This window comes from Passer domesticus, chromosome 14, assembly GCF_036417665.1.
Source record: "Passer domesticus isolate bPasDom1 chromosome 14, bPasDom1.hap1, whole genome shotgun sequence".
NCBI classification, from domain to species: domain Eukaryota; kingdom Metazoa; phylum Chordata; class Aves; order Passeriformes; family Passeridae; genus Passer; species Passer domesticus.
In genome coordinates, this window is record NC_087487.1 from 3,599,516 (window position 1) to 3,613,361 (window position 13,846).

General features: G+C 53.0%; 1 protein-coding gene across 1 annotated transcript; it reads right to left on the bottom strand.

The window, feature by feature from the left end:
- Positions 1-1,238: 1,238 nt before the first annotated feature.
- Positions 1,239-13,363, bottom strand: OAZ2 (ornithine decarboxylase antizyme 2). Its single transcript, XM_064388702.1, is given in 6 exon segments — positions 1,239-1,601; positions 3,308-3,393; positions 5,212-5,387; positions 9,930-10,010; positions 10,012-10,087; positions 13,225-13,363. Coding segments are annotated over 6 exon segments (573 nt in total). The 5' UTR covers positions 13,245-13,363; the 3' UTR covers positions 1,239-1,467.
- Positions 13,364-13,846: the final 483 nt, after the last annotated feature.

A 13,846-nucleotide genomic window follows, 5' to 3' on the forward strand; every position in this document is an offset into this window, starting at 1 on the left:
AGGGACACCCAGGAGGCACCCCCCAGTCCCCAGACAGAGTCAGGGCAGCTCCAGCTACAAGAAGGGATAAAACTGCAGCCTTCTGCAGCCAGCAGCAGCACTCAGCAGTTCAGCCAGGGAACACCCATTCCCCAAGGGCTCCTCTTTCAGAGGACAGCCTGGTTGATTTTAAACTAGGTAGATTTTAAACTGGTAAAGGCTCTAATGCCCTGCTGGAGGGAGCAGAGCTCCTTTCCCTCTTGGTTTCATGGAGGTGAAGGAGGGCAAAAGAGACCCAAATTTATGATTATTTATTCACACACACTCATATGCCAGCCCCCCTCTCCCTAGCCAAGCACACAAGGTGGATATGGAATGACTCGGGTCCAGCTTCCCAACAGAATCATCCATGAAGGGCAAGAGCACAACAGGAACAATCCCACAAGGAGCCAGGCCAGGAAGAGCTGAGGGCAAGGCCCTGGGGCACATCCCCCTTCCCTGGGGCCTGCCAGACAGAGCCAGCCAGGATACAGGGACAGTGCCAAAGGACAGGGACAGGGCTGGGCTGAGCCATGACCCACTGCTAGCACCATGGCCCCTTCCTGGAAAAGCCCCTGGATGGGGGGAATATCCCAGCACCTGCCCCCATACAACCCTTCTGTTTGGATACAGCCATTGGTGGCATCTCATGCCTTGAGCTTATCCCTGTGGGAAGATGAGTAGGAGCAGAGGTGAGGGCTTGGGGTTGTTCCAGACCCATCCTAGGGAGGATGGTAAAGGCAGGAGCTTTTCTTGGCTCTTTGGACCATCCCAACCATCATGGTGCAGGTCAGGAAACTGCTCCTCCCAAATAAGCAGCCCCAGATGTGTGAAGTCATCTGAATGCCCCTTTTATTGAATGCTGTGATAGTGTAGTGGGAACATGGAACAGGGTTAAGACTGCATAAAACAAAAGCTGGAAGAGCAAGAAGTTTCAAAAAAAAAAAGGGGAAAAAAAGGTTAGACCAGTTAAACCAGCAATGGAGTGGAGATGTATGGGGGGTTTAATGTAGTGTTAAAGGATAAACTTGAGTGTCTCCTGCACGTGCCCCACACCAAGCCAGGCTGTTTGTAAGGTCTTGAGTGGGGAATGAAGGGGTCGTGTCCCAGCTGAGCCCACGCTGGGCGGGCAGGAGGCACCAGTGGGGTTCAGAGGAGTCCCGAAGGTGGTACCGACCCCGGGGCTCCCACACCATGCAGCTGCATGGGAAGAGCTCCTATGCCAGTTCATAAACATCTTCCTTTTCCTAATGATGATTACATGTGTGATAGATAGTTCTCTAGGCAACATGTTTCAATGAGAGTCAACTCGGGATACACAGCCCAATCTAACAATGAGAAATGCGCTTGCAGTCCAACAGAAGCTCTGCTTCCCTCTCCTCAGGAAAGGAGGTGGTCCTCTCTCCCCTCCACAGCATGTTAGGGTCCCACTGGAGTTCCCCTGTGCAGCTATTCTTCGTCGGAGGAAGAGCTCTGCTCCAGGGGGTACACCATGAACATCACGTCGGGCCGCGACGGGACAGCGGGATGGCCGGGTCGCACGATCTCGAAGCCCAAGAAGCTGAATGTCTTCAGGAGTGGAGCTACCAAAGAGAGGGAGAGCTGTTACCACCAGCAATAATCCTCTTTACCTCTCCCTTGAGCCATCAAAGTGCGTGGGACACCCTCTGTGAGGGCATCCAGAGCTCCCTAAGCAGAGAAGCACAGCCCTCTCCAGCAGGGGTTTTTGTCTCCTCCTGTGCTCATTGCAGCTGCTCCTAAGTGTCAGGGGGGTTTAGCTGTGCAGCTGAGCAACTCTGTCCATGCCTCTCCTGCAATGTTTCTTCTATCCCCTGTGAGAAACAGTAATCACTGGTTGTCTGCCGGCACCAGCTGCACATCCCTGCTTTCCCAGGATGCTGGTGGCCATCCCATAGGATTTGTCCTGCCCCAGCACCCCTTGAGCACCAAGAGAGGACAGAGAGCAGCAAAGAGGAATCTGCACAGGGACAAGGGACATTTGCTGTCTCCACAAGGAGGTGCTGGAGCTCAGTGGGAACTCCAGACAGCTCTGCACTGCTCGAGATGGGACCCCAGGAAAGCCACTGATGATCTGTGGGAATTCAGAGTGGCACCATGCCTGTGTCACTGAAGCAGTGGCTGCCCTGTGACCTGTGACACTCACCCTGGTGCAGCGTCCCACCCCTATGGCACCCTCGGGCAGTCAGCTCCAGGACTGAGTGACAACGCACAGGAGCTCCTGAAGATATTTTCTGGCAGCAGTGAATTTCAGCTGCACAGGCAAGGACCCAGGATCTGGACCACTCCAGAACTCCTACAAACAACCCCTGGCATTGGCTGTCCCCTGTCCCCAGCCTCCATGGGGGCCACCTACGCAACCGGTGCTAGTGGTGACATAACAGCCAGGGCTTGATTTGGAAATTATTCCTGGCATGGTAATGAGGGATGATGACATCTTCCTGGGCTCAGCTCAGCTTTACTAAGGCCCTTAATTTTGGAGAAGCCAGGGCAGCTCATGAAGCTGCAGAGTAAAATTAGAATTGGGGCTGGAATTACTCGCTAGGATACAGCCTGACTCTGGTGGGATTTAGAGTGACATGTTCCCAGCCTGGTACATCCCCAGCCCCCTGGGCTCTAATCCCTCACCCAGCACGTCTATCTTTAGACCCTAATGCAGGCCCCAAAGCCATAAGCATCTCGAGCCAGGGCCAGGATTACCTGTAAGCCTGGAAAGGACAGAAGTGCCAGGAGATATTTAAAAAGCTGATGAATTTCAGGGCAACAGGCTCTAAGTGCTTGCTTTCTATCTAATAACTCCTCCCTGGTTTCACCTTCCATGTCACAGCAGCCTGGTGCCAAACAGAGACTTCACTGCTCACTAAAAGGAGAATATTAACTGACACTGGATGAGAAAATTACCCCAAATCATTCAGGAGAAGCATTTTGCATCAGAATATTTAATGGCAGGGCAGCAAAGCAGATGAATGGAATCTGGTTTGGGCTGGAAGGGATCTTAAAGCTCATTGAGTTCCACCCCACTGCCACAGGCTGGAACAACTTCCACTGGACCAGGTTGCTCCAAGCCCTATCCAGCAGACCTGCTGGAGAAACCACAGCACTCCCTCACCCTTACCCTCCACACAAAACTATTCCTGTAGGAATTATGCACATAACAATCCCTGCACAGGGAGGGTCCCATGGGTCTTGCCCTGGGGTGACCAAGTTCTTTACAGCTTCAGCAGCACCGTGTGGGATGTCAGGAGTGAACCGAGCGCGGGCCAGCCCTCACCTCGATCTTCTCTGCTTTTTCTGAAGCAGATGAAGACATAGTTGACTTTCATTTTTTCTTCAGCAAACTCCAGCAGTGCTGACAACCTGCCAAGGAGGGAGAAGACAAAAGGACATCAGCTCTGGGAAGTCCTGTCCTGAGGAAGCCTCTGAGCATTATCGAATTATCAACGGTTTGGATGATTTCGGACACAAAGATTGTTTACAGCGCTCCTCCAGCGAACAATGGGTGCTGAAACAATGGGCTTCCTGCCCTGCAGATTCAAGAGCTGTCCTTGCTCCGAGTCAGGATAAGTTCCTGTCCTCACAGCCACAAACACCCTCCCCACCCGTGGTGCTTTGGGACTGAAGCCTTCGTAGTCAGGAAGCGGAATATCACAGCTGCTCCCAGGCCAGGCTGCATTCCCTGGCAATGCACGTGGGGGCTCTGGGAGTTCTGTGCTTTTTGGGAAGGAAAACTGCCCAGAACCGAGCTCGTGGCAGGCAGAAAAGGAGAACAAACCATCCCCAGAGAACATGTGTGCAGGCAAAGCCATTTCCTGAGCTGGATGGCACAGCTGCTGCCCCCTGAATCCTCGCTTCCTGCCTTTCCAGCTGGATTATTTCTGCCACCTCCTGATGGAAGCAGGGCTGCAGTAACCCCTCTGTGAGCCTCCAGGGTGGCACACTGATCAGCTGCTGTCACTTGCAACCACTGGCGCTGCCAGGGCGGTGACAAACAGGCCTTCACTCCACATCTCAGTAACCAGCTGTCAGAGCAGCACAGGAGATTAAATTTGCAAGGGTTCTGTTAATATGTTAATGAACTACTTTAATTATGGCTTCTGGCCTCTCCTCGGCTGTTTCACCCAGCTAAAAATAACCTGACAAAATTGCGCTTTAAGTCACAATGACACTGGCAAATAAATCCCCTCCCAGAAGGAGCCATTCCAGGGAGAGCCCAGAGATTTACGGGCCAACTGGAGAAACTACACAAACATTTATCTGCACTCGGAGTCAAATGAGACAAGTGTGAGACAGCAACAACACTGCCACTTCCTGGAGGTGTCCAGTGATGGGTTTTTCCTTAATTAGCTTGTGTCACTGAGGGATGAAGCCTACTTGGAGATTTAGGAGGAGCTGATTGCTCCGCAGAGGAATCCAGCAAAGCCACATCTACACTGCAGCACAGACCTCTGGCACAGCACTTGGCAGGAAGGAGCTGCTCTGGAAGCTGCATTTACACAAACTTCCCATAGCAGAGCTGTCTGGACAAAACATGACCGGATTCTGCCAAGAGAAAAATCAGAGCTCCTGGCAGAACCCAGCACCAGTGCGGCAGCGCTCCAAGAGCAGATCCACCTACTGAGGAGGAGAGCATCAATAGGATGGAGGGGTTTTTAGTTCCCTCAAAGAGAGGAAAATCTGCCAGGATAGGCTTGCCAAGTGGCCAGAAGAAAAATAAAATTGAAAAATAATAAAATATCAGAGACAATCTAGTTGGCTTTCTGTACCAAAGTAGACGAAGATTCACTCTGCTCATTTATTGCTTTTCATTAGTGTTGGGACTCAAAAAATGGTAACACATCTGGAATATCACTGGGGAAAAAATATTCCTTTGGAGGACTGCACAGACCAGGGAGCAGAATGTGCACAAACCACAAGCAGAGCTGCTACTGCACAGCCAATTTTCCCCACACACAGCATGGAATCCCAGGATGGTTTGGTTTGGAAGGGACCTTAAAACTCATCTCATTCCAACTCCTGCCATGGGCAGGGACACTTTCCACTAGACCATGTTGCTCCAAGCCCCATTCCATCTGGCCTGGAGCACTTCCACGGATGAGGTGTCCATCCACAATCACTTATGAAACCAAAGTCCTATCCTCCAGGAGCCATGGCTGCACCGTGGGATCCAGAACTTACCCTTCTTTGCTTCCATCAGCTAATAACCCATCAGGGATTTCCACAAAGAGGCTCTGGTTTGAGAGCACTGCATCCCAGGAGGAGGTCTTCACCTCTGTGACCTTGTACTGGAAGTGGACAATGTGAGGCTTCCCTTCATGCACTGGGACATCTTGGCTAACAGTGATCTTCTCATCCTGGGAAAACGAAAAATGTAAAGTTCCTGAACAGCCAGAGGACAACTGGAGAAAGCAAATGCAAAGCAATGGTCTTAGGGTTTTATTGAGAAGAGGATTATGCTTTTCCCTCTCCTTTTGCTGGCTCAGGGACACATCACACAGTTCTCAGTCCTCAGAGTGATTTGTAGCCATGTTTTCCTGTTAAGGGAATGCAGTTTTACATATTGACATAATATTAAATTTCTGAGCTGAAGACTCCACTCCAGCCACATCTGGTGGTGCTTCATGAACTGCCCTTCCAAGAACACAACTGGACCCAACACCAACACAGAGCTTCTGCTACCACAGCCCAGCCAGGTTTGGTGCCTCCCCCATCCCCAACACAGCCTTTCTGTTCCAGGAGTGACCACAAATTGCTTTCCCAGATTTTATGGTTTGCCTCCTGGTGTAAGGGAGGAAAACACAGAGCATAGGGAAATTCCAGAGCAGATCTGAAGCTTGTGAGGAGGTCTTCTCCAGAGACCACAAACACACATGTCCTTCCCCAGTCTTGCCCCATGAGGATGCCAAGCATGCAGATTACTTGGGAGCAGCTCAGCAGTTCCTAGAAAACAATTCAGTGGTTAAAGCCCCATTCCTTCAGACAATTCCTGCAGGCACTTGGCTTGCCCAGTAATGATTTCCATGTTTCAGTGCAAAGAGCCCCAGCAAAAGAAGCAGAGTTGATGCTGTTACTGCAGTGGAGCTGAACTGTCCCCTGTGCTTGGTGACAGCTCGTGTGTCCCTGTCCCTCACAGGCACCCGGGCAGCTTTGAAGGGCAGAAGCAAAGCAGATACCCAGATCATGAGAGCACCTGGAGAGCCGTGCTCAGCAGGTGGGTGGGCAGTGGTTCACTCCTCTGGGTCATTGGGTGAGCGCTGTCCAGCCTCTGGATATTTTATTTTAACAGGGTGATTAATTCAGCAGCTCCTTACAGCCTCCTCAAGCCACTGCCTCAGTGCTTTAATTCCTCATATCTTAAAATAGATGCCCCTTGGTTTGACTGCTGTATGACAGAGAAGCCTCTGAGGACATTCACACTGGTGACAAAGTAATGCCCAGCCAGTGCAAACTGGGAGCTGCTTGGCCTCTGAAAGCCGAGCAGAGGAAGTTGCCTTTCATTGAAAGCTCACAAAGCTGAGCTGAAAAACAAGTTTACACTTCACCAGAATAAATATCCTGTAGGAAACAAGTTTATTCATTGAGTTTGAAGGAAGTCTGAGTGGCTGAGTGCACCAAGAAATGCACTGAGAGCTGTTCCAGGCAGGTCAAGCTGTGGCTGTGGTGGAGCCAGCAAGCAGAGAGAGGCAGGGCTGAATACAGAGGTTCTTAAAAAAAAAAAAAACAAATCCAAGGGGCTTATGTGTATATCCTCCAGCAGTGACTTCAGAGGACCCTTTACATTTGTTGTTTCGGTGCAGAAAGTGTTTCTGTTCCAGAAAACATCCTTCTCTCCAGAAAAGCTCACAGATCATGCTTTTCCCATGCCCACAAAACTAAAACTGGGTGAGGAAGGTAAGGAAAGCAGGCTGGGATTGACACATGGGAGGTGTGCCTTAGAGTGGCAAGACTGGCACTGCCATAGGAAGGGAAAAGCATTCTGAGCCATTGGGCTCAGAACTTCCTTGTCACCAGCAGTTATGTCCAGTGCTCTAAACCCAGTGAGATTGTTCCACGGAACCCCCCTGTGACAGCCAGGAGCCAAAGGGAGCACACCACAGGGATTAGCAGAACCAGCTCCCCCGCTTCAGTGGGAATTACATTTGCACAGCCTGGCTGGGAGAGCTGACACTTTTATTTCTAGGCATCCAAACAGAGATGCTGGGGAAGAGAAAGGCTCTGTGGGCTGCTCCTGTGACGCAGCAGCAGCAGCCCAAAATTCTTTGGAAGCTGCTCAAAGCAAAATCCTGTTTATACAACAAGTGCTCGGTTTTAGTTCACCCTGGAAAAATCCCCACACAAAATCCCCCTGCCACGTTCCTGTGGACAAAAACCCCTGCCACCAGACTGGATTTTACCCAGCTGCCTAAACCCTGGCTCCCCAGCCCTCCAGCTCCATTTCAGCTTCCACTTGGTTTCAATTCACCGAGCACAAGACTGCCCAGCCCTGCTCTGCTGCTCAGATGTCCCAGGAAGGATGGGGGGAGCCCGGGGGTGCTGGCAGGGTCAGAAGGAAGGATGTTGCAATCCACCCTGGCCAAGTGGCTGCAGAAAGCTGTGGAAGCACCCAGTGCTGCCATGTGCTACACCTGCAGCCTCCTGCCAGCCAGGGCACATCTCAGCTCTGCAGCACCCACACCGGTCACTGTGGCATTCCCAGCTCCAGCAAAGCCCCCTGGATGGAGGGCTGAGCTTGAAGTCTCTTAACACAAAAATTCCAACACTTGCAGAGAGCCCCAGTTTATGGCAGTGGTCTCTGAGTGCTGCATGCAGCAGCAGAGGCAGGTGTGTTCAGAAAGGTCATCCCTTGGAGTGGAACAGCTGATACAGCTGGAAAAAGAACTTAAACTTTCAGATCCAGACGCCTTCCCAGGTCATGCTGTGGCTGCTGGCTGGAAAGCTCAGCTGCTGCAACTACAATACTGCCAGGGCACTGAGGGGCAGACAGAACCCTGTCACCACTCCAAGGTCTGACACACCCCAAATCTGGGGTCACTTCTGGGCTCCTCATTCCAGGACAGACAATGAGGGGCTGGAGCATGTCCAGAGAAGGGAACACTGCTGGGGAAGGGGCTGGAGCACAAGTCTGATGAAGAGCTGGGGGGACAGCCTGGAGCAAAGAAGGTTCATGGGGGACCTTCTTGCTCTCTACAACTCCTTGACAGGAGGGTGCAGCCAGGTGGGAGCTGTGCTCTGCTCCCAAGGAACAAGGGATGGGATGAGAGGAAATCACCTCAACCATTTCCAGGCCAGAGCAGGTTGGGTATTCGGGAAAATGTTTTCACCAAAAGGACTGTCCAGCCCTGGCAGAGGCTGCCCAGAGAAGTGGAGTCACCACCACTGGAGGGGTTTAAAAGCCCTGTGGATTTGGCACTTGGACACACGGATTAGTGGTGAACATGGTCAGTGCTGGTGGAACAGCTGGACTCAATGACCTTAGAGGGTTCTTCCACCCAAACTATTCCATAATTCTTCGTTACAAAAAGGGCTGATTTTCTGACAGATTCTGCTAGTTTTGTCCAGCAATAAATCCAGGAGGAATTCCATCCATATTTCTGGGATGCTGCAATCTGGATGATATCCCCCCCTGCCTACACACCACTGCCAAAATCTGTGCAAGTTCAGGGCTGTACTGGAATCAAACACTCCAAAGTCTCCAAATCATGATTCCTTCCACTTCCTCCTCCATGCTGAGCCCATTTTCTGCCTCTGGGCCTTGCCTGGTGCACACACAAGGCTTGGCAAAGCTGGCTGGCAGGGTCTCATTTCCCACCCAGAGGGGACTCATTACTTGTCCTCAACCCTCTTGAAGCTATTTTTGTATCTTTCTTCTGTGTCAGGAAGCCCACTGTGCTGCTTCTCTGGAGTCTGTACCCCCCAAACATCTGTGACATTCACCTCAAGCATTAAACTGATGGGACATTGTCACTGGAGGCTCAGAGGTTGGCATTTTGCAAGGGAAGCAGGTGAGGAAAGTGCTGAAAACTCACCAGAGGAAACTCTGAAAGCAACCATGAGGTCTGTGATTCTCTCAGGAACTCCAAGAGGAGACTCTGTGGCCTGAAAGGGTCTGTATCTTTCCATCAGGTGACGTCTGTGGGCCGCCCACAGGTTAATTAAAAATCAGGTCTAACACCTATGACAACACCCCTGGTTCAACAGCCAAATTTGCAAGGTCAGCATAAACTCAGTCTGCCTCATCTAAATGGAAAAGCAGCCCTTGTCCCAGAAGGGAGACAGATCTGAGCCAAGTCACACAAGTTACTCTACAGGAAGGAGCAGCCAGGTCTCCTCATCTGAAAGGAAAGGTCCCACGGAATGAAGAGGAACACAAAGTGAGACAGCTGCAAGCCTGCAGACACAAACCCTTGCTAATCTTGCCCTGCCTGTGCTCATGTTCTAGAAGCAGCCCTGTCTGGGAGCTGCCTCTCCCATCTGCACCTCAGTTCAGGCAGCTCCCAGGCCCTGACAGCTTCACCTTCCAGACCAGGGTGCAGGAAGGAGCTTATCAACCCCTCCCGTGCTGCATTTCACCTTTCTGCTTCTCGCTTCCTTTCCCTGCCAGCCATTTCAGAAGCCCTTTCACGTTTTGATAATGCAGGCTCCACGTACAATAGCTGCAGCAGGCCCCTGGGGACAGGCTAGTGAATGATCTGCTGCACAATGCTCTCTCATTTCTTAATAAACAGGTGATATTTAAGCAGCAGAGACCTGTCTGCAGCTCAGTCCCTGAAAAATTACCTGTTCTCCCACTTATTATCTCGGATTTCTTTGCATTTATTCCCATCAGACTGTGAAAGGAACCGAGCACAGCTGTAACACAGGTAGAGGTCAAGGTTTAGATGTTAAATGTGTCTCACCTTATATATCAGAGCTGAAAGAGAAGGATCCCTGCCACCCCCTCGCCCACCGGGGATCTTCGACAGTGGGTGAGGGGCATCAGGAGCACCACAGAGGCCCTGGAACGATGTGCCTGCAGCACTGCAGCTGGGGACAGTTACTCAAAGGTAGGATACTACTGCAAGAAAAACAGAGAGAACACCGTGTTACCTTAGCAGGGATCAGGTTTGGGAGGCTCCAGCTTCTCAAACCCACAAATCATTTGTATCCTTGCTCCTCCACAGCACCCAGAGGTCAACAGAGAAACCCACCCACTGCCCCAGTGGCACCAGAGCCCAGCGTGTTTTGTTGGGAATGGAGGAGGGGCTCGAGCCAGGAACCCAGAGAGTGCTGAGCAACCTCATGCTAATAAGGGAGGCCTGGAAGGCTGCCAGGAGCAGATGGCTGGGAACACATGACCAGATGAGCACACATTTTCTAGAGGCAAATATCTACAAATAGATCAACAGGGCCCAGGAGGAGAAGGTTTAAGTTTCACATTTTCGAACCCAGGAGAAGTGAAGGGTTGGTTCTTCAATATGCTCCACAACATCCATGGCAATATTTTCACACACACATGCAGTGCCATGCAAGCATCCTCCACCCCAATCCTAAAAGTTACAAGTTCATCCCACAGAGCTACTTTGAACAGCAAGAAAACACATTTCCCTTGCAGTTTCCAAGTTTGTTTGGAAGTCCTACACACTGTCCTCCAGAATGGCTTTGGACACAGGCTTTAATACCTGCTCTGGCTTTTAGGAAGCTCATCAAAGCAAATTATTTTACTTCTGGAGCCTTGGTTCCTCTCTCAGCACCACAAGAGCTCTGTGCTGAGGCCCAGCAGTGTTCCTCTAGCACAGGCTACAAAAACAGTCCTTCCCCAGTGCTCCCATTCTGCAACACACCAGCACAAAGCTGTGGAAGCACCACCAAAACACAGTGAGGGGGGGTTTCATGAGCACAGAGCGAGGAATGAGGCTGAGGTGGATAAATTCTGCAGCTGTTCTGACAGCCACTGCCTGCCCTGAAAGTTCTCCCTTGAAGCGGTTCCCAACGCAGTGTTTTTCCACTCTAATCCCTGTCCACGAGGCAGACAGGCTTAAATATCCAAACACCAAGTACAGAGCTGTGCTGTCAGAACCACCTCGGATGCCTAGGAACAGGGAATCAGACTGGGCTGGGCTGGGAGGGACCTTAAAGCCCATCCAGACCCCCTGCCACAGGCAGGGACACCTTCCACTACACCAGGCTGCTCCAAGCCCCATCCAACCCGGCCTTGTAACTTGCCTGTGCCAGCTGCAAACAAACTGCTACAAGTTGGCATTTCTGAGTGCCAAAAACATAACTTAGCACAGATCTCTGCTTACCACCTGCCACCAAAACCATCTTTCTACAGGAAACACTAATATTCTTCCTCCACATATTCCCTCCCCCAGGTTCGCCAGACAGGGCACTAGAGCAGCATTCCCATGTCCTAGAGCAGGCACCTCTTGGAGAAAAGGCAGTTTAAACACACCAGGAGATGTCTGGGGGCAAAGCAGGACGCTCTGTGCTCCCCGGTGTGCCTGGGGCTATCAATGGGCCAGTGTGTGCTCAGTAGTAGAGGATGTCGAGAGGATGACAAAGCACTTTGTGCCGTCCCCACCCCCGAAAGCTGTTGGCAGCTTTGTTATTCCCTTCCCTCCTCCCTCTACCCTCCAGCCAACAATGTACTATTGATAGCTCTTTGCAACTTGCGGCCAAGGCATCGAGAAACTGGATAATGAAGTGGAGTTGTGGGAAAAAAAAAAAAATTAAAACAGAGAGGCAGCCAAAGACACTTCCCGGTTTCACTTCCTCTGGCACATGCAGAAGTCAAAACACCAGCCCCCTTCAGCTGCTGCCTGCACATCCCTGGCCCAAACCTGCACACCTCCCCCAAAACCAGGGTCCCTGCACACCACCACCCCCCCAGCAAGGACTGGGGTTCTGAAAGAGCACCCTCAGGGAAGAGAGCATGTGTGGGACACAGATTAAAAGGGCTTTTGCTTTATCCAGCTGTGCTTCAGCTCGCTGGGAAGGAATTCATGCAAACACCCAGCAACATCTGATCCCTTCATCCATCCTTGCGCAAACGCCAACTCTCCCTGAGGTCTGCTGGTAGCTTAAAAGTTAGTCTTGTGCTCCCTTCTGACGTCTGTCCTCCACGGAGAAGCTGCTTTCCTGCAGCTCGGTTGAAATTAAGATGCATTTAGATCACCAAGGCCTTTCCGTGGAGAAACTCCTCAGTGCAAGCTGCTCGCTGGTGCCCTGCCCAAAGGGGAGCTGGAAGCCGATGTTCAGCTCTCATCCCGCGGTGTAATTTTAACTCGCTAAGCTCCCAGCGATCCCAACCCCGTGCCCTGTCCCTGGGAAGTGCAAAGGGCAGCTCAGCAACTTCAGAACCCCATCATCACTGCTCCTAGGCAGCCCTGGCACACAGAGCCAGGCTGAGAGCACCACCAGGGGCTGAAATCCACACATCTCCTTGTGCTTTGGGGGTTTCATTTGTTTTGAACACTTAGACCAGATGGAAGGACCCACAGAGCTCTCCTGACATTGGAGAAGTGACTGTTTTGTTTGTTTTCCTTTCTGCCCCTTCCCAAAACAAGCTCTGGAGCTGAATAGCTCCCAAAACAGCTCTGCAGCTGCACCTGAATAATAATAATAATGAATACTACTAATAACAATAATAGTAAAAAATATTATTATTACTATTATTATTGCTGGACACATATCCAGGAGCCCGATTTGAGGAGTAAATTGCAAATAAGCATCGGATGAACACAGCTCAAGCATGGCAGCGGGCAAGACCCGAGGCTGCTCCACACGCATCCTCTGGGCGCTTATCGGCGACAGAGGCGCAGGAAATGACACTCTGGGGACCCCAAACAAGGAACGGACACACAAGACAAATCGGCCAGCTGAGAAAAATACACAGATCCTGCAAGTGACACCCAGCCTGCCGGGAAGAGCCACCTTCCTGCAGGCAGAGAGGCGCGGGGAGGGAGCGCTGGGAGCCCGCCGCGGCCAGGGCTGCCCAGCGAGACGGGCCCAGGCCCTGGCGAGCCCCGACCCACCCCCGGGGGCTTCCTCCAGGGGGAGGCATCGCCTCGATGGGGATTTTAAACGCGGAAAGGCGGAGCGGCCTCCCCGCGTCCCGCGGCCTCCCCGCCGCCTCAGCGCCCGCCCGCGCCCCAGGCCCGCCCGCCGCCGCCGCGCCGAGGAGCGCGGGAGGGCGGGGAGCGCGCTGCACACCTGTCCTGGGTGTTTATCATCGTGCGCTCGCTCCGGTGTGCCTGCGGTGGCTGTCGGCGCTGGTGCCCGGCTGTGCCCGGCTCGGCTCCGCTCCGCTCGGCGCCGCGCTCCGACTGACCCCGCGGGCCCGCGCGCCGCCACGCCCCCCGCGCCGCGCGCCCGCGGCCCCGCCCCCGGCCCCGCCCCGCGGCGCGCGGGCCGCCTGGGAACCCGCCGCCCAAAACAAAGGCGCGCGCCCGGCCGCGCCCCCGCCTCGTACCGCCCCGCGCCCGTGACGTCACCGAGCCACGCGCGCGCGCGCTGCGTCCCTGGAGGGGCTGACGGGAGCGCGCCTGAGAGCCCCGGCTCTGCCCTCAGGGGCTCGGCTGTGCCCTCAGGCTCCCGCTCATCCACGGGGTCCCGGCCCTCCCCTCAGGCTCTCGGCTCTGCTCAGGGTCCTGCTCATCCACAGGGTCCGGATCTCCCCGGGGTCCCGCTCATCCCCAGGATCCTGGCTCTCCCCAGGGTCCCGCTCATCCACAGGATCCCGGTTTTCCCTCAGGCTCCCGGGTCTCCTCACGGTCTGGTTCTCCCCAGGGTCCCAGTTTTCCCCTCAGGCTTCCCGTTCTCCTCGGGGTCCCGG